The sequence below is a fragment of the Lutra lutra genome, chromosome 17 (assembly GCF_902655055.1).
Source record: "Lutra lutra chromosome 17, mLutLut1.2, whole genome shotgun sequence".
Taxonomy (NCBI): domain Eukaryota; kingdom Metazoa; phylum Chordata; class Mammalia; order Carnivora; family Mustelidae; genus Lutra; species Lutra lutra.
Window position 1 is genome coordinate 28,375,052 of NC_062294.1, and position 27,780 is coordinate 28,402,831.

The window sequence follows — 27,780 nt, forward strand, 5'->3', positions numbered from 1 at the left end:
AGCCCTCCACTCTAACAAACTCAAGTTGAAGCTCTTGTCACAGACTAATCTCCCTTCTCGGCATGGAATGTCTCCTCTGCCACTGGCTCAGCTTTCTCCTGTTTAGGACCTGCCTCTCAGACCCGCATGTTCTTTGCATTTTCTCCTCTCTCACACCCTCGGACCATCCAACAAGTGCCCTCAATTCTCAAACGCACATCTCTGCCCCTTCCAGACTTAGGGTCTCTTCAAAAGCCTTCACCTTGCAGATCCACATCTCTTTATTTCGCAGGGCCTTTGCTTCTCAGACTTGCGCCCCCCATCCCTGATACCTCCCCACCATATCCACACTCCCCTCAGACAACAGCTCCCCGCCGATCCAGGCCCCTCCCTCGGATCTGCCTCCTCTCTCAGACCCACATCCTTCACCTCTCTCACCTGGCTCCACCTCCCCTCTCAGATCCGCACCCCTCCCCTGGATCTGCCTCCTCTTTCAGACCACATCCCTCTCCGGATCTGCCTCCTCTTTCGGTCCCACATCTCCCACCTGCGTCTGCCTCCACCGTCAGACCCACGCCCCTCCCTTGGCCCACGCTCTCACCTGGAGACACCTCGCGGCTCCCATCCGCGTCTGCTGCACGAAAGGGTTGGGCACAGACGGCGGGAAGAAGGACGCCTGGCGGGGCACCATAGGCGGCCGCAGCCCGGCTTTCCCCATGCCCGCGCCCGGCACGGTGGCTGCCACCGCCGCCGCCTCCGCACACTGGCTCATAGCCCAGCCGGGCCGTCGGACCGGACCCAGCGACGGATGCGAAACACGGGAGTAAGCGCCCCGGGAGACCCAGGGGAAGCTTCGGAGTCCCAGCCCGCGGCGCTGCTGCGGGCGCTCCGCGCAAGCGCGAGTCACCTAGACACAGTCCGGTCTCGCCCCACCCTTCTGACTCCGTACGCTCCGGCCCTGGCTCCACCCTCTGAGCGCTAGCCACACCCCTTAAGGTATGGGCTCATCTTCTTTGGTCATATAGCTCCGCCCCCTGGAGGTGACTTTCTCCCTCAGAGCAGGGCACCCCCAATGACAGTTTAGGCAGAGTTCTCTGCTGGAGGGTCATGCCCACCTGGAGTACCAATCTCTTTTCCGGGCTCTGTGGCTGACCTTGGCTAAATCGATGTCTCCATGAGCCTCAGTTGGCCCCTTCTGTAAAATGGGGATATACGGAACTCAGATTTACAGTTGAAAGAGCCTTGACAACGGAGAGATTGGTACCTGGGGTGGAATCTTCCCCTCAAAACATGGACTGACCCTGGGAGATGGCTGTCCAAAGAAAAACTGAGCTTTTCCAATGCTGTTACTAGAAAAAGGCAGAAACAACTATTGCCTTCCACATTTGATGAGGAACCTGGCCCCGAAAAGGGAAATGATTTGGCCTGTGACTCCATTTCACCCTGAGGAAGTTCAGGGGCCTATCTGGACGTAGATGGATTGGGGGGGGGGGGGGGACTGGGTAAGATAAGCCCGAGGTCAGCAGGTCAAGCCCTGAGTGCTGAGAAGCAGAGGCTGAAGATGGGGAATGATTTACAGTTACGGGTCAACTGCTCACATCAGGCTGGAGGGCATGGTGAGAATCTGAATCTGGGCCCTGGCTCAGCGATGCTTCATACTCAGCTACTGCAGAATCTCAAAATCTTCCAACCCCACCAGAGAAATGTGTGGCTTGCAGCTCCTTGATTAACCTCTCCGAGCCTGTACTCTCATCGAAGCATGGGGAAAGATTAATGTCTACGCCACAGGTTGCAGAAACAATTTTTTAATTGTTAATAATAGTGTACTAATAGATTAATAATAGTGTATTACAGTCACAATATAAGCCTTGGGAGTCTTCAAGTAGGGGCTGGCAGTCCCATGTGGCTCTTTAGCCAGAAACTTGCACCGAAGACTATTTCTTTTCTTTTCTTTTTTTTTTTTAAGATTTTATTTATTTATTTGTCAGAGAGAGAGAGAGAGAGAGAGTTAGCACAAGCAGACATAGTGGTAGAGGGAGAAGCAGGCTCCCTGCGGAGCAAGGAGCCCGACGCGGGACTTGATCCCAGGATACTGGGATCACGACCTGAGCCAAAGGCAGCTGCTTAACCAACTGAGCCACCCAGGCGTCCCCGAAGACTATTTCTTTTTTTTTTTTTAAGATTTTATTTATTTATTTGACAGAGATTACAGGTAGGCAGAGAGGCAGTCAGAGAGAGGAGGAAGCAGGCTCCCCGCTGAGCAGAGAGCCCGATGTGGGGCTCGATCCCAGGACCCTGGGATCATAACCTGAGCCGAAGGCAGAGGCTTTAACCCACTGAGCCACCCAGACGCCCCCGGAAGACTATTTCTTTAGGACCCTCAATGACCTGAGCCATGGGGCAAGCCACAGGGAGGAGAAAAGACAACTCTCGGCCCACTAAGTTCACCCACAGAGAGTTGTGTCTACTCCTCATCCCCTTCCCCACCAGCCCCACCATGAGAGGCCTGAAGCATAAGTCTAATTAAAGCCAGAAGGAGACTCTGAAATAATCCCAGGCCTTCAACTTGTTATCCCAGCAGCTCCGGGATTTCCAGAGAAGGGGATCATAGCTTCCCCCTCTTTAGGTTGTCGTAAAGGTTAAACCAAGTGAGGCACGTCAAGGGCCTGGCACAGAGTAAGCGTTCTATTGATGGAGGGGATGTTACTATTGTTCACTGTTAGTAGTAGCAGTGTTAGAACTGGTGTTCTTGTCAGCGAAGAAACGGAGACTCAAAAAGGCAGGAAGCCTTGAATGAGACCCTGCCAGCAAAGTGACAGAACCCCTATGTCAAGGCTCTTTCCACGGGACAGAGGGACTCCAGCTCCCCCACTTGGAGGGCCTCTTGCTTTTTATTTTGGCAGCTCTGACCTTTGCAGCAAAGATCACCTGAGCTCCAGAGGGAGCAGAGATGTAAACTTTTTACATTGTTATCCTCCATCCTCTCTAGACTCTGCAAAAAAACAAAACAAAACAGCCCACAAACACTGCCACGCAGTTGGTGTCTTTATTCATACTCGTTGACATTTCCCATGGGGAACTGTTGAAGGGAAGGCGGGGGACGGGGCTGAGCGGGGTTTCCTCCAGCCAGTGGAGGAAGTGATGGGTTAGGGACGTACTAAATAGAGCGAATGAGAGAACCATCCCGACAGTGGGCTGAGATGCCTCGTGGAGTGACTTCAGACAACCTGAGTCCTTCTGTCAAGAAATTCAACGTCAAAGTGGAAAAATAAAAACTGAAAGAAAAGAACAAAGTGCATACAAAGCGATCTGCTAAGGTAGGAGAGTTTCCTAAGGCAGCCAGCAGTGAGAAGTCAGGTGTGTGGGGCGGCCGCGGGACCACGTCCCCATCCCACTGCCCCACTGCCAGGCCGGGCTGTCGGGCCACCAGTGCCCTCTTGAGACAGTCTCTGTCTGTTGGCTCTGAGGGTGCTGTCAGCCATAGAAAGTCATGGCCGGGGGGAGAGCCTGAAGTGTGGGAGCACCAGGGCAGCCCAGGTCAGGGCTGCATTGAGAACATCAAAGCATCTCTTTGGGGGGTGGCTTTGGAGGGCTGGTGGGATACGGAGTGGGGAGGTGAAGGCAGCTGGGAGGGGGACAATCAGCACCGTTCCTTGGGCACAGGGCAGAGTCACTCTCCAGAACCTTAAATTACCAGGGAGGGGTGAGCACGCTGGTTAAGTACAGAGCTGAAGGCTGCCAGGCCATCCGGGTCCTTCCCTGGCTTCAGGGCTCGGCTGGCAGAAGATGTCGGAGGGCCAGGGCCTGGGGGAGACACAGCCTGCTCAGCAGCCCAGCCAGTCAGATTTGATGCTTCCGAATTTCACACTCTTCAGACTTTGGTTCTCCAACTTCAGGTAATAGGCACCCTTGAAGAAGTAGCTGTGACCTGGGAGGAGGAAGAGGGGAGGCTGTCACCACCGTGTCCTGAGACATGGAAGGTTCCCGGGAGCTTTGAGAGTCACCTGCCATAGGGAACAAGCTTTTCAACCAGAGAAGATCCCTTGGAGAGCGGTAGAAGGGGAATGGCTGTGGGAGTAAGTGCTCGGAATCCCTGTTTCTTCATCTTGAAGATGGGACTAAAGATACCAACCTCTTCGAGCTTGTGGCAAGGATTAAATGAGATAATATGTGCTGTTATAAATATAATAACAACACTCCACCGAGCACGGGCACAGATGAAGCACTTCCCAGAGACCAGCTGTGGAACACCAGGAGGCTTCTAGCTCTGTCCGGCCTACAGATGGGTTGTATTTGGCTCACACCAAAAGGTTTTTGTTTTGTTTTGTTCTGAATTCTGAGTAAGATGCCAACCCGTAAACATCTGGAAATTCCACACGAAAATATACATTTCTCACCTCCTTTTAAAACAGCTAGAATATCTTAACGGCACGCCCCTCCCCCCTTTCCTACAGCAACCAGGAGAAGCAGGTGATTGTGAATAACTCATGTGCCTTCTGGTTTGCCGCAGACCCGTCTGCCCGCCTGCCTCGCTCATTGGCGCTATTGGCCTGGCCCCCACGGACTTGAAAATGTGGGACCCCTGACATACATGACCCCATTTACTTCCTTGAAAATCCCTGCACCTAGTAGGTGCTCCCTAGATGTTTATTCTTGAAGATAATCCTCAACCTAGCCCCCTCTAGATAATACACAGGTCTTTCTCGGACGTGTGAGACCTTTCACCACCGGAAGTTAGGGCCATGGGCTTCGCGTAGCAGAGGGGCTCGGAAGAAATCCTTGAGGAATTTAAATGCAACCTCTTCTAAAAAGGCCAAACTGGGACCCCTTTCCAGGCCCCTGCAGACCTCACAGAAGCCTCCCCAGGAAGATGTTTTGCAAACTCCAAATGCTATCCCTTGCCGATATTGGTTGTGTTTTACTCAGTGTGGGACCAGGGGCACATGGAGGTGAGTGGGAGATCTTTACCACATCAGCAGCAGGGCACGACAAAGTCTGTCCTGTCTCAAATGGAGCCATCGTTCTGCTAATGAGAAGCAGTCACAAGGCCTCCTATGGAACCTGAAAGGCCTGGACCAAACCCCAGAATAAATCCAGGGCACAGAGCCCATGTTTCCTGTTCCAGCAGGCCTCCTGCCTTTCCCTTTCCTGGCTCCAGGCCCTGCAGCTGTGATGGGCCTTTCTGGGTCTTACTGCCTGGAGCCGGCTGAGTGAGCGGAGGTCAGGGGTCTGGATGCCTTCCCAGCACTGGGCTGAAGGGGCTGGTTTGTTTTCCCCTCCTGAGCGCCGCCTGCCTCCCTACACAATGAGGGAGTGTGTGCTTGGGAGGAGCTGGGCCCTGGCTGGGGGCAGGGAGGCACGTCCTAGAAAGCGGACAGAGGCTCAGGCAGCTCACCACCACCCTGCAGGTCCACCACGGCGTCCAGGTTATCTGGGATGGCGTTCCAGGCATCGGCGATGAGCTTGGGGAAGCCGGGATCCATTTTCTTCTTGACTTCATTGTATCTGCAAGGAAACGGATATGAGGAACCCATGGGACCTCCCTAAAGGCTAGCCCTTCTCCAAACCTGGCTGGGAGGGCCCAGCAGCCAGTTCCTGGCTGAGCCTGGGAAATCAGACCTAGCCCTGCAGGGAGGCAGCCGGCTGGAGTGGAAGGCCAGAGAGTCAGACTGGGGTCTGGATCCCGACTCCACTATTCACTAATTACGTGACCTTCAACAGTCCCATAAAAGCAGTCTTGTGATTATTGCTAATGTGTAAAGCAATGTGCTAACCGCTTTCCATATACTTTCTCAGTCAATCCTTGTGACAATCCCAGGACACAGTTATTACCATAATATCCATTTCACAGACCAGAGACTTTGAAAGGGCACCCAACTTCCAAGAGGTAATCTAACCAGGCCTGTCTGATTCCAGGGCTGCGAGTTGCTCTCTGAACCTCTACTTTACCAACTGTAAAATGGGGCTGTAGTTAATGTTTTTAATTAACATAGAGAGCAAATGAGAGAACATAGGCAAAGTGTCTGTCTCCATATCTGGTACTTTGTAGGTATTTGGGAAATGTTAGTCCCTTCCCAAACTCTGATCCCTGCTGCGGTATGAGGAGCACTGGACTGGGAGCCCAAGGATGGGTTCCAGCCTCATTATTCTTTCACTGAGAGGCTGAGAGGCTTGGACAAACTGCTGCTGCTTTATCCATCAGGTGGAGGTGACAGTCCCCGTCCCAAGAGATGATCTCACCGGGGATGGCCAGGTTACAGGGCAAGATGGTTTGGGGACCTAAGCCCTGTTAGTCACAGGGCGGGCCTCCCACCACCCCCATCCCTGTTGCAGCTACCAGGGTGAGTAGTTATGCTGGGCTGTGCCTGTTACGCAGCTAAATACCTTGAGTATTAGCTGGCAGAGTCTTCTTCCTGGCCATGCCGCCACCTTTTTCATTTCGGAGAGAATTTTTTAAATGCTGGGGTCACTTTGGTTCCTTTGCTTCTCCACTTACACTCAACCTATCCATTGTTCCCTAAATACTTAATGAACTCCCCCTCTGTCTACCTGTGGTTACTGCATTAGTCAAGATAAAGTCCCGGCCTTGCGGAGCTCATTGTCTAGACAGACCTGTGTTTGAATGCCACTCAGGTGACAGCCAGGCTTTCCTCAGCCGTGCCTCAGAGTGGGTCCCCGTCCCCACGGCCAGCCCGATCACCCCGACCCGAGACACCAACAACAACGTCCCCTGTAAGTTCCCTTCTACAGGGGAGCTTTGCTTCCCCCTCTCCTCATCACCCTGAGAACGGCCAGAAAAGCCTTCCTTGATCCCAGCTGCATCATAAGGCTGCTTGCAAAACCTAACATGCTTCCTCGTGACTGGGCATCCCAAACTCAAGTGTGCAGCTCAGAGTCCCAGCACTCCACCCACATCACCTTCCCTGACGCCCCCGCTCGGAGCTATGTGTCTTCTGCTAGTGTCCAGTCTGCCCGCAGAGGGCAGGCAGGGCAGGAGGCAATCGAATTTTAGAGATGCGGAAACGAAGGCTTAGAGAAGTGAACTCATTTGGTTCCAAGCTCTTCGTTTAGCTCTGTCCCCAGGCTCCTACAGTGTTTCCTGCTGGCTGTCTTTTAAAGGGTTTCTTTCGGGATGCCTGGATGGCTCAGTCGGTTAAGGGTCTGCCTTTGGCTCAGGTCATGATCTCAGGGTCCTGGGATTGAGCCCCGCATTGGGCTCCTTGCTCAACAGGGAGCCTGCTTCTCCTTCTCCCCCCTGCTCATGCTCTCTTACTCTCTCTTTCAAATAAATAAATAAAATCTTAAAAAAAAAAAGTTTCTTTCTCTGTGACACCCTGTATTTCTCTGCAGCTGTAGGAATTGGCAGTGTAGATCAGATGTTAAGAACACAGACACCTGTGTCCCAACTTTTCCACAGGTGTGTATCCTTGAGACCCTTCAGCCTCAGTTTCTAAACCTGGAAAATGGGGCTAAGAATAGTATCTACCTTAAATAAGAAATAAAGGTGAAATGCACATATGCCTATTTCCCACATTCTCGCTTAAGCTCCACAAGTTAAAGTGTGACTATGTCTTGACAACTGCCTTCCAGCATCCAGCTGAGTGCCCGGGACATAGGGGATGCTGAGTGTATATTGGTGGGTTTAGTGGAAGCTTCCAGAAGCAGAAGCAGAGTACTCCCTGACATAAGGGAGATGCCAGGCTGGAGGCAGATGCTTGTCTTCTGTCATCGGGGGCTCTCTGTCCTTCTCCTCTGGGCCCTCTGCAGACTCAGCTCCAGTAACAGTGTCAAGTTCATCAACCACCTCTTCTGGGAGACACATCTGTCTCTTTTGGAAACCCAGTCCAGAGCATCCAGTAAGGCCTTCAGCTCGGCTGCTTTTAAGTAAGTGTCGCTGACCTAGAGCAGGGCCTCGTGGACCCCAACTTGGGAAGGTGGGCTTGCTGCAGAAAGGGACTGGGAAGCAGGTAACTCTCCCCGAAACCCAGCAAAGCACCAGCACAGCCTGAGTGCCCGCGTACGCGCACATCCTTGCGTTCACACATGACCACATGTGTCCTGTCTGTTTACCAATCCCCCAGGAGGCACTGGAGGGAGATTAGAGAAGTCCTTCCAACACCATGAGCCATAGACCCCTGTCTTTATGATCGAATTCTGAGATTCACGTTTCTGTGTGTCCTACTGTCCTCATTCTAAGATTTGGAGAGGGGATTCAGGGCGCCTACCATGCAGAAAGGCCATTTGTAGTATGTGCGTGTGCTGAGGATTGTTCCGGAGCCTGTGGGCGGAAAGCCCGCTCCGAGGTTTCCTGGCTGACTGTGTTCTTTTTTGAGGCTTGAGATATCCATCAGCTTGAGTTGCTAAGTGTCTTAGCAATATGTCTGGAATTCCTCCCTGACACCGGCGAACAGCTTCTGAATGCAGGGCAGCTGGGGGCGGGGGTGGAGGGGCGCAGGGAAGGGGGAGAAGAGAGAGGCCTGGGAGGGAAGCTGGACTGTTCCAGGAATGGCAGACAAAGGGCCCACCAGAGGCAGCCACAGGAGGAATGCAGGAACCAGCCCCTGCTCCCCCCCACCCCTTCCCACTAACCGAATGACCCTGAGGGTACCGGGGAGGAGCGTGGGGTTAGGGCACAGGAGATGCGGTCATCGTCCTGGCTCTGTAGTCAACACACTTGCATTTAAGTAACATAGACCACGTTATTTAATTTCTTTGGGCCACCGTTCCCTTGTCTGGGAAATATGAAGAAATTATAATCAAACTCCGGAAGTCTGGGCGGCCTTTCACTGACCCTTCTTGGATATCGGGCTCCCTGACCCGTAGCCCTGACCGTGGCCTCTTGGAATTGAACCCTTCCCTTTTGATGACCTAGAGCAGGGAGCTACCTGCTTCTGAACTGGCCCCCTGCCAGTCTGTGCCCACAGACACTGCGCCCATGGCAGACACACCAGACACACCTGCTGCTTCCCAGGGGGCCCAATTTGGATGTTCCTGAAGGCAGCTGGGGCACCCATCTCTTCTTCATCATATTTCGTCCTCTGCCCTCCCCCTGCCTTCACCACCGCTATTTCAGAGGACCCTGCTATCTTAGGTACAGTATTGAACAGTAAAGAATAGATAGCGTGTTCTCTGGGAGCCAGAATTCCAAGGTTCAAATCCCAGCCCGCCATGATGTGGCTGGGTGACTTTAAGCTAGACACCTAACCTCTCTGAGCTCCAGTTGGCTCAACTGCAAAATGGGAATAATAGTAACAATACTGATCTCATAAAGCCCTTGACATAGCATCTGGCATATAGAGTCAGAAGTAGCAGCTGTTAGCCTTATTTTTATTATCCCCTTCTGCAGCGAGTCACCCCCAAATGGAAAGCTCCAGACCGGGCAGACATGGGCCCTATCAAAAGCCTTTGGAAAAGGAAAGGAGGTTCCGACCAGCCCTGTACCAGCAGTGTGCTGCTCATCCTTCGGGGACCTCTCAGAGAGCCTGCAGCCCTGTCAAGTTAGAGGTCAGAGAGGGGGTATCTGAGGCCCCAAACCACCGACCCTAACGCAGGAAGCCTGAAACCATAGAGCATCTTCTCCACGTCCACACACTGGCCGCACTGACCTCCTTTCTACTGCCCCCCCGCCGCCTCCGTGCCCTCCCCGCCCACCCCTCACCTCCAGAACTTGTCTCCGGCGAAGATGTAGGTCTTCTTGTTCTTACTCCAATTAAAGGCCGCGTCCACACGCTGAACATCAGGGGGCAGCCCCAGGCTGGTCAGTGGCTTGGGGTACCCTCGCTCCAGGGTGCTGGCTGAATAGACCCAGTATTCATTCCCTGGGGCAGAAGCAAAGGTTGTGTTGGTTCCTCGTGCTAGAATCCCTCAGCCTGGCCTGTTCCTTCTGTCATCTGACTGCCGGGGGCCCCGCTGTGGCCATTCTCAATGGGGACACGGGGTCCTGCTCACTTCCGGTTCAGTGCCCAGAATCTGGTCTCCTGTATATGGTTTTACAAACTGCTTATCTGGCTGAGGAGGTGAGTGGGGGCGGTGGGGTGCCTCCAGCCCTCGCTCACTCACCAAGCCACGTACCCTAAATGTCATACCTGCCATGAGACCTTCTCCTAACTAGCACCACAGCCCAGGACCCCTCTGGGATGGGGGAGGTAGGGAGCTGGCTGGGGGAACACATACCCATCATACTGCCGAGCCTTTGGGCCCACGTCTCAGACCCGGGCAGGCTCCTGTGGGTCCTCCCTCCCCAGCCACAGCCTTACTGCATTTCCTTTTAAAAACCTGCTTTTCCATCTCCCCTGCTAGCTTGTGAGCTCCATGAAGTCAGCGCCTGGACCCCTGTCACACGGTAGGTTCCAACGAAACCAGGGTGAGCAAGGTTTCCTAAATGTTGGCCACGGGACCCTACCTCGGTTGTTTTTACCACTTACAGAGATTTCCCGTACTATTATTTACTTCCTTCTTTGCTTTCGAGGAATTTATCTTATAATCCATAGAAAAACATTTATGTTTTGGAAATAAATTCACTTTAAATGTTAAAAATGACACGACCTTTTAAAAAGTTCCAGCTAAAATCGCTGTCTGCCGAAGGCTCTAGTACTGGAAAAGTGTTAGAGACACCTCACTGAGCAGGGATTTTGCTTCTAGAAGAGGAGTCGGAAGGACTGAAAATTAAGATGTAATGGAACATTCACTCCGTGGGCTAGTGCTGTTTGATGCTGGGTGTCTGAGCCCTTCTCCCTGAAGCCCATGCTTCCGGAACTAATGACTGAGAGAACAGATCCAGAAAGGAAAGGGAGCACGCACAGGTTCACAGGAACCCTGGTGCAGAGCCCTGGGGAGCTGAGGGTGAGGCAGAGCCCTTCCCACACACCTGCAAAGAACACAGCTTTCTCCTCCTGTGGGGCCTCGTACACGGCATCAATCTTCTCTGGAAGCTCAGGCCAGAATGTGGCTACCAGCAAGGGCCCCATGGGCTTGTTCTGTGGTGTCACCGTCCGCCAAATGAACCTGGGGTGGGGGGCAGGGGACAATGGAAACCACACCTTCCATCACTCTGCAGCTGTTCCCACATACGCCTCCCCAAACCCACTCAAAAACTTCCCAGTGGTGGTATCTCCAGAGGGGGAGGCGAGATCAAAGGCACATTGGAGAGGGACTGGAGGATGGACAGAGCCCCCTCTGCAAGATGCCAGGGCTGAGAAGCCACATTTTTGCTCCCTGTCTTGCTCCCTCCTCCAGGAAGCTTTCCCTAACTACCTCTGTCTCCACCATAGTCTTCCTCCTCTGAGGCTTTTAACACTGAGTGCCTTGGAGTAGTAGTTTGATTGTTTGTTAAAATGTCTCTTACTGAACCAGAAGTCCACTGAGGCAGGGGCAGATGGTACTCCAAATATTTCCTGAATTGCAATGGAATGGACATGTGCACTTTGGCAAGGGTGAGAGCTATTATTATTTATGGAGGGCCTACTAAGTGCCAAGCACTTTGTGTGTCTTGTAAAATGCAATCTTCACAGTACGACAAGATACTATGCATTCTTGGTGGTCTACCAGCATCTGTGATACGTTTATTTCCCTAGCATCCTTCCTCACCCCACTCCGGTGTTTATGATCTAAGCTTGCCCACCTTCGGACCCCATCCCCATTCTGATGAGCTTAAGCCGCTGGTCTCCAAGTATGATCCCCAGACCAGCAGCATGGGCATCATCTGGGAACTGGGGAACACAACTTTGTTGGGTCCCACTCGGGACCTATGCACCAGACTCTCTGGGCTTGGGGCCCAGCAATCTGTCTTAACACGCCTTCCAGATGATCCTAACACATGCCGTTGTTTGAGAACCGCTGGTCTAAGCCTATCAGCATTTCTTGGTAAGTGGCATTGATTCAGCGGTGACTGTATGATTCATGTGGGCCCACGAGATTGAACAGACTTGGAATTCACAGCTGGGGAACCTTTCACTCTTTCCTGTTGGATGTGGCCAAGGAAGCCTGTGGCCCCCTCCACACACCCCCACCCCGGCCCCTGGCAGTCACTGTGTGACCACGAGGGACTCAGCCTTCAGGAAAAATCAATGCAGAGGATAGCAGTGGACAAAGGCATCACTGAATCACTGAAACGTTTTCCATCCCGCGAGGCAGCCCTACCTCTGGACTTCATACCACGTGAGAGCAGTTTCTCTCTGCTGTGTAAGTTGGTTTGAGTTGGGGTTCCCTCTTCCTGGCACCCTGATACTGTAAGAAGGTATCACCATCTTTACCCGACAAATGAAACTCAGAGAGATTATGGTATTGCCAGGATTCAAACCCAGACCTGACTCCAAGATTTGAGTTTAATTTTCTTGCCTATTACCCTTCTCATCCCTTCCCCTGGCCCTGCCCCCAGCTCAGTGACTACTACCCGTTCTGCACATGGGCGGTGCTTAAGTATTTACTGGCTAATTCATTGAACCTATCAAACACGCATCAACTTCCTTTTGAAATGACGCTGTGTCAGGCCACAGATGGCTCCAAACCCAGGCCTGTGCTCTGCGCCCTTTCCCAGGTTCCGCATGTCTCAGCTCTGAACGTGGTCAGGGCCTCCCAAGTGGGAAGAGCTCCAGGTTAAGGACTCTGTTGGGGAGGGGGACCCGATGGTACCTGACTTCTCACTGCATTTTGAGTCTCCCTCCTCTCTCTCTGCATCCTGGCCATCTCCCTGTGGGCCAGAAGACTGGAAAAAGCAGGGCTCTTGTCCCCCAGCATCTAGCACAGGGCCTGGACCAGAGGAGGAGGTCCTTCACGAAAGTTCGCAGAACACCTTCTAGCCTCATCAGGCTCTCTCTCTCCCTCCCCCAAGCCAGGAATTCTCACATCTCTGTGGCTCTGGTCCTGCAGGGCCCCCGACCCAAACACCCTCCCAACCTGTCAGCTCATCACCCCCGCCAGATCTGCTTCTAGTTTAAAGGCCCTTTGAAGTGCTGCTTCCTACTCAGAACCTTTCCTGACTCGAGGCTGTCCAGGCAAGCGTTTTCCAAATGCTTCTGCAATTCCATCCTTTCACTCAGCTATGGACTGCTGTCAGCTCTCCCTGCCTTTGTTTCCCAGACTTGACCGCTGCTACTCACACTTCAATGTGCCTAAGACTCATGGGGAATTTGCAAATATGGAGATGCCCGGAGCCCACTCCCAGAGATTTCAGCCAGAGGGTGTGCAGGCAGGTGCAGCAACCCACACTCCTAACATTCACTCCCTAGAGAGCTCTGGCGTAGGAGGCTCTCGGACCTCTCTTTGAGAACGCTTCTCTAGGGATTAGGCGTACCCTCCGCTCCCAGCACACCACCTCCATCCCAGTTCTTAAAGCAAAGTAGCTGGCACCGTAGGTCCCAAATGGCTCGTTGCTGACAATCCTAGCTAGTGTGATCGCATACACTTACCCCATGTCAGGCATTATTCTAAGCATCTAATCTTACAGCCTCGAATCCCAAAAACAGCCCCATGAAATAGGTAAGAATACTAGTCCCGTTTTATAGATGAAGAAATTGAGGTACACAGAAAACTCATAATTAACTTGTCTATATTCATGCAACCAGTAAGCCACAGATCCTGGATTCCAACCCAGCTAGGCAATCTGGGTCCAGAGCCCATTCTGTCAATTACCACACTGGATGGATGGAAAGATGGATGGATGAATGGATGGATGGATGAATGGATGAGTGGATGGCTGGCTGGGTGTGTGGATGGATGGGTGGTAGGATGAATGGATGGGTGGATGGACGACGGATGGATGATGACAGACCAATGGGTAATAGATAAAAAGATGATGGATCGATAGATGATGGGCAAATAGATGAATGATGGGTGTATGTATGCATGTACTTATGTACAGATGGATGATGGGCAGATGCCTTAATGCAGTTCCACATTATGTCTGCCATTCTCTGGGAGAGCTAGGGCGGCTGGGTGAGTCTCAGCTCTTGGCTGATTGAGCTGGGGCCTTTACCTCTAGCACAAAGGAGACCACATCTCCTCTTTGGTTACTTGCTCCCCCTCCAAGGAACGATCTGGCTGTCTGGGGTCAAGGCCATTCCAGGAGAAAGCCTTTGGGAGCCTGGATTGTTGTTCCCAATTCTTCCCTCCACTCCTATTTCAAAATTCTACATCCATGTGCGTTTGCCATGTGACCTCACGGCACCACCCTTGGCAGCAGGGGTTGGGGCTGGCCGTGCGATCTGCTTCAGTCAATGGAAAATTCTCAGACATGATGTGAGTGGAGGCTTTAAATGTGCTCATGTGGTTTGATTCGGCCTCTTGTGCTTGTCATCTGCATCGAGCAGCTGCTAACCCCGGGAGAATGAGGGACGTGCTGAACATCCTCGAACCCAAACCTCAGACTGAAACCCAGACAACCAAAGCAAATAGAGCAGACCCAGAGACTAGGAGAGAGCGAAAGAGATGTCTGTTGCCATAAGCCACTGACATCTGGGGGCTGTCTGATACCCGGAACAAAGTGCCTCTACAGGCCATTCTATGAAGCCCCCAGTAGGCTCCCTGACCGAGGGCTGGGGAGGTAAGAATCACAGGGAATGGGCAGAGAGCAAGAACAAGGAGCAAGCTCCCACACTCACCGGTCCTTAAAGAAGAAGATCTCCCCACGGATCTGAGAGATGCCATCAAAGACGATGTCCTGCTTGCAGATCTCAGGAGTGACGGGTCCCAGAGTTGGAGTGGGGCCGGTGCCCGTGCCGGTGTCAGGGGAGGCCCCTGGAGAAGGAGGATGTGACCTCAGACCCTCCCAGGTCCAGCGACTATCCCCACCAGGCTGAGCTCCCAAGACCACCCACCCCTGCCTGAGAAAAGTCAGAAAAAAATGTATTCTGGCCTTGGAGTGAGCGTGGGGAAGACACAGAGAGGACACCTGGATGTGGCGCGGGGAGGACAGTAAAGAGAAACCTGAGTCTTGACAGAGGCTGTTGGCTGATGTCACCCTGACCAGTCCCCACCACCATTATTACTATCATTATTACTTCTGTTTTACAGATGGGAAAACTGAGGCCCACAGAGGTTGAGTGACTCGCCCAACCATTCAAACCCAAAGCTCTGGTTCTCAAGCCTGCAGGACAGTCAGGGACATCCGCGGCCACCTCTGTGTCCAGCACTGGGTGTGTGGAACTTTCTCCAGGATTCATCCCTTTGCCCCTCATGGCAACTGGCCACCGTTTAGAGATGAGGAAACCAAGTCTAGGGAGGTAAAGACCTGCTCCCTCTCTTGCTGTTGGTGAGTGCGAACCCAGCGTCTATCCCTGGATCTGGTGTTCATTCCTAAATCCATGTGCCCCTAGCCCTGTCATCCAGCACCACTCCCGCTGCTGTGACTTGGTCCAGGACCATTTTATAGCTACCTTCTTTTTTTTTTTTTTTTAATGGGCCCACTCTAACCTCATTGTAAGTGTTAATAAATTTAACACTGGTTTCAAGCTCTGGTGGGACTGTGCCTACTGCACATTAAAGTAAAAAAGCAATCAGAGGCGCCTGAGTGGCTCAGTCGGTTAAGCATCTGCCTTCGGCTCAGGTCATGATCTCAGGGTCCTGGGATCAAACCCCTCTTCAGGCTTCCTGCTCAGTGGAGAGCCTGCTTCCCCCTTTCCTCCTGGCTCATGCTCTCTCTTACTATCTCTGTCTCTCTCTCACACATAAATAAATAAAACCTTAAAAGAGAAGAAAAAAATCGGCATGAAAACCAGACACTTTCATTCCCCGTATCATCAGGGTCTTTCTATACACTGGGCAATTCTGCCCTGTGTTTAGCTCGTTAAACCTGGATTCTAAACCTGGTGACCCTGAGCCAGAAGGGTCGCTTAACTTGGGCCTCAGTTTACACATCTAGAAAGTGGGGGACCAGTTTCTCCCCTGCCGACCTCGCGCAGTGGCTCTGGGAAGCCAAGAGGGGCATGAACGCTGGTGTTATTTGGAAAGGAAAAGGACTATCCAAAGGAAAGGGGCTAACCTTTGTGGGGGTTGTCTGCTACCCCCAGACCAGATCAACGCTCCTGCCGCCTGCCTTTGTCTCCTGCAATCCTGGAGAACCCTTGGCCTCCATCCCAGGCTGCAGGCAGCCCCAGACCCCCATCCAGAGGCCCCCAAGCTGAGGGTTACCGTAGAGCTCTTGAATGCCCTTGACGTCGTCATGGGACAGGCGGAAGTTCTTGGTGAACGTGTAAATGGGCGCCATCAGGGCTCCAGGGTCCTCCGAGTGCTCCAGCCCCATTGCGTGGCCAAACTCATGGGCTGCCACCAGGAACAAGCTGTACCCTGAGGGCCGCAGGAGGGAAGGGGTGGGGGCAGAGAGACAGGGAGAGAGCTGAGAGAGCAGCGAGTCTCTGGCCCCAGCAGTGGGGACCTTAGCGGGGCTGAGAGCGCTGCGGTTGGCTCATATCCATTCTTCTTTCTCCTAAGAGTTCCGGGACCAAGAGACTATGCCCATTGCCTTCAAGTAGGGCCAGCCAAAGTCCCTTTGTCCCCTTCCAGGGTGGGCTTCCTGGGAGCTATAAAGGAGAGCAAGAAGCGGCTGCAAATCCTCTACTTCAAGTCCCGTTTGTTAAAAATCCTGTTCTCTGGCTCTATGTGTTTCTTTACAAAGAGTAGGGGCAAACCTTGCATGCCTGGTCTCCAAGGAGGTAAGAGAGTGGGTCTGCCATATCTCCCCCAGGAAGCAGTAAAAACCACTCTCCCTTGGAGTGGCTGCCCAGGCTCGGCCACAGAGAGCAAACCCCATTTCATACCCTGCTGTGGGATGCATTGAGTCTCCCCAAAAAGATAAGTGGGATGCCTAAACCCGAGCACTGCGGAATGGGAACTTATTTGGAAATAGCTTCTTTGCAGATAAATTCAGTGAAAATGAGGTCATCCTGGGGTACGGTGGGCCCTTAATCCAATGTGACCGTGTTGTTCTATGAAGAGAAGATACATAGGAGGCCACGTAATAAAAGAGGCAGAGACAGGAACAACGTAGCCCTCAGGGAGAACTTGGCCCTACCAATGCCTTGACTTTGGACTTGTAGCCTCTAAAATGCACGAGAATAAATTCCTATCGTTTTAAGACACCCAGGTTGTGGCACTGGGCTATGACAGCCCTGGGAACCTAACGTACACCCCAAGGTGCCACACCAGCTCCAGAGTCTCACGCCATTTACCAGCAGAGGGAGACTCCCGCCTCTAAGGAGAAACTGGGACAGAGTTAGGCCCCAGCATGCTGTTTGACAGGGGTTAAAAAAAACTCCTTTGTCCAGCCTCTTTCAGTTAGCATGATCCAAACTCCACCTCACTGTGAGTAAAAAAGAAGAAAAGTCACAGAAAAAGAGGCTGATCGAATTCTGACCAGCCACGGACCAACCCTCTCACCTGGCCATCGGGGCCATCAGATCGGAACCCCAGGCAGCCTGCTCACTGCGCTGACCACATGGTAAGGTCATGGCCTACCTCCTGGTCACTCTCCTGCCCCAGCCTGTGTGCCCTGGAGGGCTGAGAGCTGTCTCAGGTGGCTCTGTCCTTAGCACTCAGCACTGGCAGAGAACCCCCATTCATAACTTGGCCAAGGATGGTGTCGAGGGGGCAAGGAAGGCTCGGGGGGCTCTCTTGTGCTGTGTGGACAGTGGCATTGGAGAATGAGGTTACTTCCGTTTTCTTCCCTTCTCCTGCCCACCCAGCCCCTTGAAGGTGGGGATGCCCCATAGGGGAATCATTCTCTGGTATAGGATACCCTGTGCCCAGTGCTGAATGTTTGGGGTAGTAAGAACCCCACTGGAAGGGTGGTCAAGACTGGAGGGGAAAGACAGCATCTCCGTGGTTGGGCAGGACCTCTGCCACCACCGTGTCTCAACCAACACAAGTGGGGGTCTAGGGGGTTGGAGTCTATGCCATAAGTGGTGGGGGTGCCCTGGAAGGTTTCTGGTGCAGGGGTGGGGCGGTGTCTGGTGTTTCTGCCCAGTGGTCAGAGCCTTGTACCTTGGTCGGGGCAGAAGCCCCATTTGCGGTCATCGTCATAGTTGGCCGTAGTCGCACACCACATTTTGCCGTCACTGCGGCCCGCACTGGTACAGCTCTCATGCTTGTTGCCCAAGAAGGTGAAGGGGAAGACACAGGGGGCGCCTTCCGAGTTCCCGCCAACGGTGGACATGGCTGTGGAGGGAGGGACATGGGTCAGGGGGCAGTAAGGCATCTGAGGCCACCACCAGGGAATGACACAATTGCGGACTTTAATGAGCCACACGTCCGGGGTACTCGCTCAGCCCCGGGCCCTGAAGCAAGCACTTTATACATGTCTCGACAACCCTGGGCAGTAGGGACCATTCATTACCCCCCCGTTTCATGGATGGGAAAATGGAGCTCGTAGAAGTAAAGAAACTTGCCTGAGCAGTTTATTGCCAGAAGTGTGGGGGCTAAGACTCAACCCACACAGCCAGATTCCAAAGCTTAATTCAGCCTCCCATGGATGGGGCCAGAGGGACCCGAGGCAGAAGGGGCCGGGCAGAGCTAACGGTGCCAACATACTTCCTTAGACCGTGAGCGCCCTCACGCAGGGTCCTGGGGAGGACCTACCTGGGTCTCCGGCAGAAAGCAGGTGTTCGGTAAAGATCTGCTGGGAGAAGCAGAAAGAAGCAAAGACAAGAGGGAGGAAGAAAGAAAGCAGGGAGTCCTTGCTGTAAAACAGCAACTGAAGGCTAGAGATGCGGATGAGAGCAAAGAAAGGCAGGGAAGAAAAACTTGAAGATGAGACGGGGAAAAAGAGAGAAAGAGAGAGAGAGAGGATTACCCGGGAAGCTGAGGGAATGTGGACCATTCAGACAGGGTTCTGAGCTGGCCGGATGTTAGGCATCCCCAACTCAGCTCAACGGGCTACTGGTGCCCATGCACTGTCTGTCCTGATGTGGGTGCTCACGCTGTCCCAGCCGCTAAGCACTCTGGCTGGCACCCCAGTCCTGGGGAAAGGAGGTTGGGGTGGGGAAGGGGCTCTGGTAGGTTTTCTCTCGCAGGGCAGGCTGCCGGCCCGGAGGGGCAGGGAGAGGCAGCGACACCCACCGGTCTCGGGGCAGAAGCCATACTTCTTGTCACGGTCGTAGTCCTCGGTGGTGCCGCACCAGCGGTAGCCGTCGGTGCGGCCCTCCGTGGTGCAGCTGTCGTAAGATGTACCCTGGAAGCGGAACGGGAACTTGCAGGGCTGTCCATCAGCGTTGCCACCCATGGTGAACAGGGCTGGGGAGGTGGGGAGAGAGGGGAAGGGTGCGAATGTGAGAGGCCACCCGCCTGCCTGGCTGGGGATCAGCTGGGCGCCTGCATGGGGATGGCCCTGGCGGCCAGGTCACACCAGCGAGGTTATAGCATCATGAGAATATTCAAAACCGTCTCCAGTGGTGGGGGACTTGGTGCTTCTCCGGGCTCCTGGAGAGCATCCCTGCCTCCCTGGCCAGCTCCATCCCTTCCCAGAGACCTTAGGGACGCCTGCCTGAACGCACCCAAACCCCTTCCTCCCAACAATGAAACGGTTAAAATCTGGCACATAGCACAGGATCTGCAGAGCCCGGCCCACACCTCAAGGTCACGGTCCAAGCTGCCTGGCCGTGCCCACGCCATGCAGATTGTGGTTGGCAGGACCATAAGAGTCTTTCCATTGGAGAGATAGGAAAACAGTTCTGAGAAGGCTCCTGGTCCTCCTCTCTCTCTTGCTCACAGTCTTTAGTACACGTGCGCACGTGTGCGTGCTTGCACGCACACACACACAAACACACACACAGGAAGCTTCACTTCCCTTTCAACCCCAGGGGCTTCCCTGGATGGCCTGCTGTGGTCCCTGCTGGACAGAGAGGAGGAGCAGAGGAGGACAGAGGGAACGGAAGGGAGGTGGTGTCTTCAGAAACCTTTTAACACGCCCTCTGAGTTCCCTCTCCAATCTCCCCAGGACAGAGGCTAGGACTGGAGGATTGGGGGGAGAGTGGGGTTCAGAGTCTGGGCTCATCTGGGTGGGTTCTCCCCCCGCTCCCCCGTGCGTTCATCCACCCCAAAGCTACAAAATGATGTGTCTCCGGAATTGCCAATGAGCAAAACCACAAGTGCGTAACAAGGACAGTCTGTGTGCAGAGGCGCCAGAAGTTACCTCATCAGCCCCCCGTTAACTCCACCATGACCAAAATGGGGGCCAGGGATCACAGGATCAGGGCTCCATATCCTCACTACTCCCCTCTCCCCAACCAGGAGACCTTCCCCCGCAAAGCCAGAAACAATGAGACACCGGGGAGAGCCCAAACTGAAGCCAGAGATGCCTTGGTGGCCTCAGAGAAGGAAAGGCAAAGTGTTAACCTCCACAGAGGCCAGCCTCTGCCTTTGGCCTCCCGACAGCTGCAGGTCTACCCCCCAGGAAGTCCCCTATCTCCTTTCAGATCCAGCCCCCAACAAGGATAAAGAAAAACAGCCACTGACTCAGCAGTCAGGAGGGCCTGAGTAACCAGAACATCTATCCCAAGACCCAAACCCGTGCGTGTTCTACGTATTTGCATCTGGCTGAAGACCACGTAAATGGCTAATGCCCAGTGCAGGGAAAAACCAGACTTATGAATTACAGCTGTTTCCACTTCCACGATCAAGGCATTCTGTTCTTATCACAGGGACTGACACATGGCATGGTTAAGGCTGCTTGAATCCCTCCTGGGAAAAGCCACATACGTAAACTACTTTTGTTTAAAAGTTTCTGACTCATGAATGGTCAATGGCTTGAACTCTTACTTAATACAAAGTATTGTGAGAGATTTGGTATTAAAAGTGTAAACAGGAACATGATTAACTAGCTCTTTGTTCCCTCCCTTCTGTTAAGATGGCTGGTGCTCAGCGTTCAGTTGCAGTGGGGTCAGAGAGAGTCACAAACTCATCAAATTACAGCTGAAAAGACAGAGGCATAGATAGATCAAAGAGTCTTTACGGGATGGAGAAGAAACAGGTATCCACAAAATTAATTTTTGGGTTTTGTTCCCATGTCCCCCCCAGTTTTCTGGGCTTTTGACCTATAGAATCATCCAATCTAATGACGTGACCACGTAAGAAGATGTGCACGCTGTCTTTTTAGGATTTCTGGTTATGGAGTGTGTCTCACTGTGAAGAATATATTAAAAAAGGATTGAGTGTGTAGGTCAGTACCTTACCCCTTTAAAAAACTTCTCCCTCTATACGGTTTCAAAATATCTGAAAATGTCGTGTCCTAAGCATTGGCAAAAACACGTACGAGAATACTGAGTCAGGCCTACTTCCTTTGCCAAGACACAGAGATGGAGACACAAGCAAAGACAAAGACTCGGACAGATATGAAACCACCCCCACATCCAGATGTGTGTGTGTGTGTCACACACACACACACACACACACACACGCAGGAAGAGTTAGCATCAAGACCAGGAACAATCACTGACATTCCCAGGGCCAGAGTCCCCAAGCCGGGTTGGGCACCAGCCTCAGTGTCTGCATCTTGCCTCCCACTCCCGCTGCTGGGCTTTCAATCCATCCCCCAGCCTCTCCTCATGTCCTTGAGGCATGCCCCTACCCCCGCAATCCTGGTCTGGGGGTAGAGAGTGATTCTAGAGAGAACCACCGGGCATTTGAGCAGTTCCCAGTTCATTTCTCACACATACTAGAAAAAACATAATTAGCACATCAAACCTGTGATTTCACAACTATTATTGCTAACGACAAAACAAACCAAGGAACCAACTGGTTTAATGACATATCACGTAAATGCGTGGACAAGAAGGATGCAGCTGTGGCTCAGTTGGGGGGGGCTGCGTGAATGAGGCGGTGGGGGGATGCTGGCTGATGGGCAGCATCAGGCCTGTGGAGGAGTGGGCATGGGAGTGGGGGACGACCCAGGGAGGTGGAGGCTGAGGAGGAAAGCCTGGGGCCAGGCGATCGCTCACCTTCGTGGGGGCAGAAGCCGTACTTGCCGTCCTTTTCAAAATTGTAGGTGGTGGAGCACCAGAGGAAGCCATCGGAGCGGCCCGTGTCTGTGCAGCTGGTGTACTCCCGGCCGTTGAACAGGAAGGGGAACTTGCAGTACTCGCCGTCGGCGTTCCCATACTTCACTCGGACCACTGTGGGCAGCACAGGGTGGGCGGTCAGCCCCTCCGGGCGTTTCTTTGGAGACCGGGATTCTGACTCAGCCGGGTTATGGGACCTCCCTCCCACGGCTGGCTCTCTGGTCCCATCAGAGCAGATGGAGGGGCCCGAGGTGGCCAGGGAAGCCACAGTCCTTGTGGCCAAGGGACAGCGAGGCATGAGGCGGACCAGAGAGGAGACCCAGGCATGACCCGGCTATTCACTCTCTTACCTTGCCCTTCTCCCAGGGTCCACAGCTCATCGTCGTCAAAGTGGGAGTCTCCCCCAACGCCGGGACCGGGGGCAAAGGCATGAGCCAGGAGCCCGTCCTTGCCATCGAAAGGGTATCCATCTCCATGTTCTGCAACACACAGGGTGTCGGCTTCCAACTGCTCCAGCTGGACCCCGAAACCCGGCCACACTCCCGTCCGTGGGCCCTTAGCTGCCCTGACGTCCATCCCCTTTCCTGTCCGGTGTGGTTATTCAATCCTGGGAACAGAGCATCTCAGCAGAGAGTTCCTGACTTGACTGTTATCATCCGATGGTCTGCACTGTCCCCTCAAGTCTATATGGCTCCCCGTTATCTCTATCACTGACCTTCACTGTCCACATGACGGCCGGCAACATCATACCTACCCACAGACCAATACGCCCACCCATGTCCTCGCCACTCTCTACCGTCTCTCATCTGTACGGTTGTCTGTATCACCTACCCCACACCCACACTGCCCGTCCAGCCCTGTCGCTTACCCTCAAGTCATCCCATCGCCAAAATCCACAATGTTAACCTTCAGCTCTGCTTTGCCACCCAGGAGCACGCTGTCCACCCGCCTATCAACACTGTTGCCTGTGCCCGTGTCATTTACCCACATCATGCTATCACTCACAATGTCCACACCACCCACCTTCAGGTCCACACTGCCGCCAGCGTTCACAGGACCAATCCACATGGCGTCCTTGGTCCCTGGATCTAGCCCACTTCCTCCCAAGTCTACACTGCTCCACTCTTCCTGACTCACTCTCACATCTAGAATGCCTCCATGTCTGCCAGCATTAGCCAAGAGAACTTTCTGTGATGATGGGGTATTCTTTGTTCCGTTCAGTTCAAGAGCCACTGATCTCATGTGGCCACTGAGAAGCCAAAATGTGGCTAGTGTGATGGAGAAATGGAGTTTCCAGTTCAGTTTAATTCTAATTAATTTAAATGTGAATGGCCCTGTGCCCCTAGTGGCCACCATGCTGGGCGGGGCAGACAGACCACCGGCCTTCAGGATCCCACTGTCACGTCACCTGACCCCAATCGGTGTGGCCGCCCAGTGTCTACACCTTCTACCCTCTTGTCTAAGCTCTGCTCAGTATCCCGGGCCCCCCGATGGCCAGACTGCCCCTCTGTCTCTGCACCCCTCTTCTGCCTACCCCAGCGGCCGAAGTTGATCATGATGTCTGCCTCCCCATCGTGGATACGAGAAAATCGTAGCGGAGTTACATCGCTCCAGACTTGGAAGGCACGGGCAAAGGCATCATCCACCGTCTCAGGGTCCAGGTCCGGTGTGTAGCCAATGATCCTGCAGGGGGTAGAAATGCATGCGAGTGTGTCTGTGTGCACGGGGGAATGGGAGTGTGCACATGCATGTAAGTGTGTACATACGTGCCCAAATGTATGTGTGCCGCTGTGTGACCGTGCAGGAACGAGTGTGAGTGTGCGTGCCCGCGTGCCACTCCTGAGTGTGTGCCTGAGCACGTGAGCAGTGCACAGGTTGCTGTGTGCACATCCGAGTGCGTGAGTGTGTACACGTGGGCAGGTGTATGTGTGCGTGTGGAGAGAACTCACTGGGAGAACAGCCCGCCCAGAATGTCTTGAGCTTTCGTGGAGCCCTAGACCAGCCCGCATCCCCATGCCCCCAGCTCAAGAGTCTTCTTTCTCACCTCTGGCTGGTGGGCAGGGAGGCTATGAGACAGAGAGTTTACCCTTGGAATCCAGCATGAGCCATACAGAACAGAGCTCTCAGCCCAACCAACGACCCGTGGTAACAACTCATATAAAATTCAATCAGCAGCCAGTCATCAACTCCCTCCACCCTGCCCTAGCGAGCCTGTCTAAGAACAAGAGTGACTAGCATTCCTTGTGCTCTCACTGTATGCTGGATGCTGATGTCTGTCTTGATATCCCGTTATATATGGGACCAAGCTTAGTTCCCAGAGAACCTACAAAGAAGGTTAGGTTTTAGCCCCATTCTGTTGACTAGAAAGTCAAGACTCAACACACCAGAACCTAAGGAGCCCACTGCCCCAAAGCCAGTAAGAGCTTGAGATTCAAGCTCTGGTCTGACTCCACTTCCTAAGAAATTTATTGACAGAACTTAAGGGGCCAGGTCCTCACCGGCTACTCCCCAGGACCCCAAGAAGGGAGAAGTCAAGGCACAAAGAGACCCAGTGTCCCACAGCCCCGGGGCCCTGTTTCCAGCCGCCCAGCTTTGGCACCTGTATGTGATCTGGTTCTTGTCCCACTTGGGCTTGCGGGGGAAGAAGTTGTAGTTGGCCACGTCGGGGTTGCCACAGCGTGGCTTCCGCATGGTCTCGATGGTGCTCTGGTCGAGCTCCCCTGTCTGCGGCAGCCCGAAGAACTTCTGCATCTTCTTCAGTGTGTCCTTCAGCACAAACAGGTTACAACTCTCCTTGGGGCAGCCATAGAAGGTGTTCAGATATTGCTAGAAGAAATGAACACGGCATCCTACTGACCCAAGCAGTCTGGGACCCAACGGTCCTGGGTAGCCTCCCAGGATCCCAAACGCGCTCTTTCGCCCACCAGCTGAGTGACAGAAAAGATGTAACACATGGCATGGAGTGGGCGCTTACTGTATGCCCCATATAGCAACTCCATAATGTGTTACTCGTACTACCTCCCTCATACAGAGAAAGACATTAAAGCACAGAGAGGTTAAGAAACTTGCCTAAGAACCCACAGCTCACATATGGCAGAAGGGGATTCGGACCCAAGCCATGCGGTTCCGGAGCCCATGCTCGGAACTCCTAACTCTCTGCCTCTCTTCTTTACCTCTGACCACTCTTTTAATTCACCCCACTGCTGATGACGGCAGGACTGGTTCCCTCACTTTCCTTATAAAGAGATTTAAGGCTTATGTGTCTGGACTCCAGGAGCAGACAGACCCGGGTTCAAATCCCGGAGAGGTCCTTTCTAAAAAGAAAATCATCCCTTCCTCTGTGCTCACTGAGGTCTAAAGCAAACAGGCCTCTAGGGAGTTTCAGGGACGAGCGAGCTCATTTATCTGTTCAACAAATGTTTTTTGGCTCCTACCGTGTGTCAAGCCCTGTGCCAGTACTGGGGAGAAACTGGTGAACACGGCAGAAGTTTCTAGTCTCCAGGGTTCAGACCCTGGTATGGGGAGGCAGATGGACCACAGTCAATGGAAAATGGGATGTGTGATGTGTGCCATGTTGGAATAATGAAAAAAACCCAGAGACTTTACTACAGGGGCCCTAACCTTTTGGGGGGGGGGTAGTTAGGAAAGGGGAATAGAGACTATAATAGAGACAATGACAATGATGACAAATATATCTCTTGTTGAGTGTCTACCATGACCCGTTGGCATGACCCGGGTATGCTTCAAGGTGTCCTGGATGACTTTCCCCTTAACCCCGAGACTCCACCATCATGCTGTTTGCAGAAGCGGCTGAGAATGAGAAGTGAAGTCCATTCCCCAAGGAGGCCAGTTGCTCGTGACTCCCCAACATGAAGCCAGGCAATGTAAGTCCAGAAAAGGCTCCTCAAGCCTCCTCCTGCATGGCCTCCAGGCTACACCAACTTCTCTGTGTGTAGGAGGTGTGGGGACCCACCAAGATTTTTCAAGGCTCCAGAGCTCACCCTCTACCAACGGCCATCTCATCGTGCAGGCCAGCTTCAGGCCCCTGAAATAAGGAGCCCCCTATAAATGTAAGGTCTCCCCACCCATTTGCCCAGCAGGGTCAGAGCCCTGTATGCAGAGAAGAGGAGTGATGGTGTCACATCCCAAGAAGGGGTTCCTTGGGTGACCAGAGGGTATGAAAGTCCTGTCCTAGGCTGGTTGGGGCAAGGATGCAGGAGAATAGATTTCTCTGGTGGCTGAAGGAGTAAGGAAGTAGATGTCTCGCAGGCTGGAAGGCACATCTGGAGGGGTCCCTGCCCCTGAGGCGCTCACAGGGTGAGAGGAAGTGCGCCTCTGATGCCCCCAGCCCCCTTGTGTAATGCTGCGGTCTGTGGCAGGGCATGGGGGAGCTCCTCCAGCCGGCCCAGCTTGCGGCAAAACAACCTCTGAGCCACAGCTCAGAGCCCTGCCAGGAGGGAGGGCGGGCTGGCGGCGCTCCGACCAGAGCTCAGGGCTCCATCCGCCCCCGCCCCACGCGCCAGGGCCCTCGTGCACCCGCCCCTCCGGGCGCCTGGCCGGCCAGTGGCCAGTTCAGTCCTCTGGTTCTCCAACCCCGCTGCAGAAGTTCGAGGAAACTTTCCGAGGTGCAACCCTTGACCCTCCTGGCCAACTGGTCCATTGAGCCAGGTGAAAAAGATGCGCTCTTTGCTTCCCTCCTGCCTCCCAAACTTGCCAAAAGATCCGCTCCAGGGCCTCTCTCCAGATGTATGCCAAAGGTGCCTTGACGTTGGCCAAGCTCTGCTCTGCCCTGAGTTCTCAGCCACACGTGTGCAAAAGTTAACCCAAATTGTGTGCCAAAGGACCCTCTTCCCAAAATCTCACAGGGGTTCAACGGATCCTCCGTTTTCAAGAGACCCCTTTCAGGCCTTTGGCCAAAGGCCTAGGAAGACGCTTGCCAAGGGCCTGTTAGACAACCTCCCAGATGTGTCCAAAAGTTGTTTACGGAGCGGCTCCCGTGCCAGATCCCCCAGATACTAGACAATGCCGCCGTTATTTACCGAGGAGCTCCCTTCCAGCTGTTTGCCAAAGCGTCCCCTGCCTACCACCACCGGCGAGAAGCCCACCCTGCCGGTCTCCGAAGTCGCCAAGTTGTTTATCAAAGGCCTTCTCCAGTTACTAAGGCTCCCCTACAGTTTGCCAGAGATCCCTCCCTCAGCCAGCCCAAAGAAAGCGCCCCCCTCCCCAAGCCATTTCCCGAAGCTCCTCCCCATGCCGCGTGCCCACCGCGGGGACGGCCGCTCGGGAGACCCCGGTCCTCGGAAGTTTCTCCGAACTTGACTCCCGCCTGCGGGCGCTGCGACTCACCACAGCCAGCTCTTTGTCCGTTTTGGGGGCGACATCGCCAGGGAACTTGATGATGGGCGACGGCGCGGCGGCGGCGCGGCCCCACAGGCAGCCCAGCACGCAGAGCACCCGCAGCGGGCCGGCGAGCGCGCCCCGGCCCCCTCGCGCCTCGGCCATTGCGCTCCCGGGCCCCGAGCGTCGCCCGGGGGGTCGCTGGCTCGGTGCGTGTGGCCGCGTCGCCGCCTGGCTGGCGCCTGCTCCGCCGCGCGCCGCTGCGCTCCGAGGGGCTGCTCGACTCGGTGGCCTGGGGTTGGCCCGGCTCAGCGGCGCATGGTCCGGCCCCCGCGCCCCCAGCCCGCGCCGCCGCCGCAGCCCGTTCCCGCCGGTCCTGGCAGCCCCTTTGTATGTTTCAAGCCCCAGATGCGCAGCCTCCAGCCACCGCCGGAGGAAGTCTGGATGCAGCGGAAACAAGGAGGGGGCAGCCGCCAGATGT

At 54.0% G+C, this 27,780-nt stretch overlaps 2 protein-coding genes across 2 annotated transcripts in view; both read right to left on the reverse strand.

The window, feature by feature from the left end:
- The window catches only part of LPCAT2 (lysophosphatidylcholine acyltransferase 2), a 66,614-nt gene extending 65,708 nt beyond the window's left edge, over positions 1 to 906 (reverse strand). Inside the window, exon 1 of the mRNA XM_047711558.1 lies at positions 581 to 906. Within this exon, the coding sequence (XP_047567514.1) occupies positions 581 to 751 (171 nt within the window). The 5' untranslated portion in view covers positions 752 to 906. The remainder of the gene's footprint in view (positions 1 to 580) is intronic.
- Positions 907 to 3,006: 2,100 nt separating this feature from the next.
- Positions 3,007 to 27,780, reverse strand: MMP2 (matrix metallopeptidase 2). The gene is made up of 13 exons (XM_047711826.1): positions 27,309 to 27,780; positions 24,562 to 24,788; positions 23,497 to 23,645; positions 22,313 to 22,441; positions 21,903 to 22,076; positions 19,027 to 19,200; positions 17,953 to 18,126; positions 16,105 to 16,260; positions 14,577 to 14,712; positions 10,847 to 10,983; positions 9,638 to 9,797; positions 5,375 to 5,484; positions 3,007 to 3,907 (listed from the first exon to the last, which is right to left on the reverse strand). Exons 1-13 carry the CDS (start codon positions 27,462 to 27,464, stop codon positions 3,804 to 3,806), a joined length of 1,986 nt encoding a protein of 661 aa, XP_047567782.1. The 5' UTR covers positions 27,465 to 27,780; the 3' UTR covers positions 3,007 to 3,803.

What these genes read in the sequence shown, in the direction of transcription:
- MMP2 (XM_047711826.1), bottom strand. Translation starts at nt 27,464, where the DNA reads ATGGCCGAGGCGCGAGGGGGCCGGGGCGCGCTCGCCGGCCCGCTGCGG. An exon ending in GATCAACTTCGGCCGCTGGG is followed by an intron (nt 22,442 to 23,496) that starts GTAGGCAGAAGA and finishes TGTGTGTTGCAG; the next exon opens with AACATGGAGATGGATACCCT. An exon ending in GGTGGACCTGCAGGGTGGTG is followed by an intron (nt 3,908 to 5,374) that starts GTGAGCTGCCTG and finishes TCCTCCTCCCAG; the next exon opens with GTCACAGCTACTTCTTCAAG.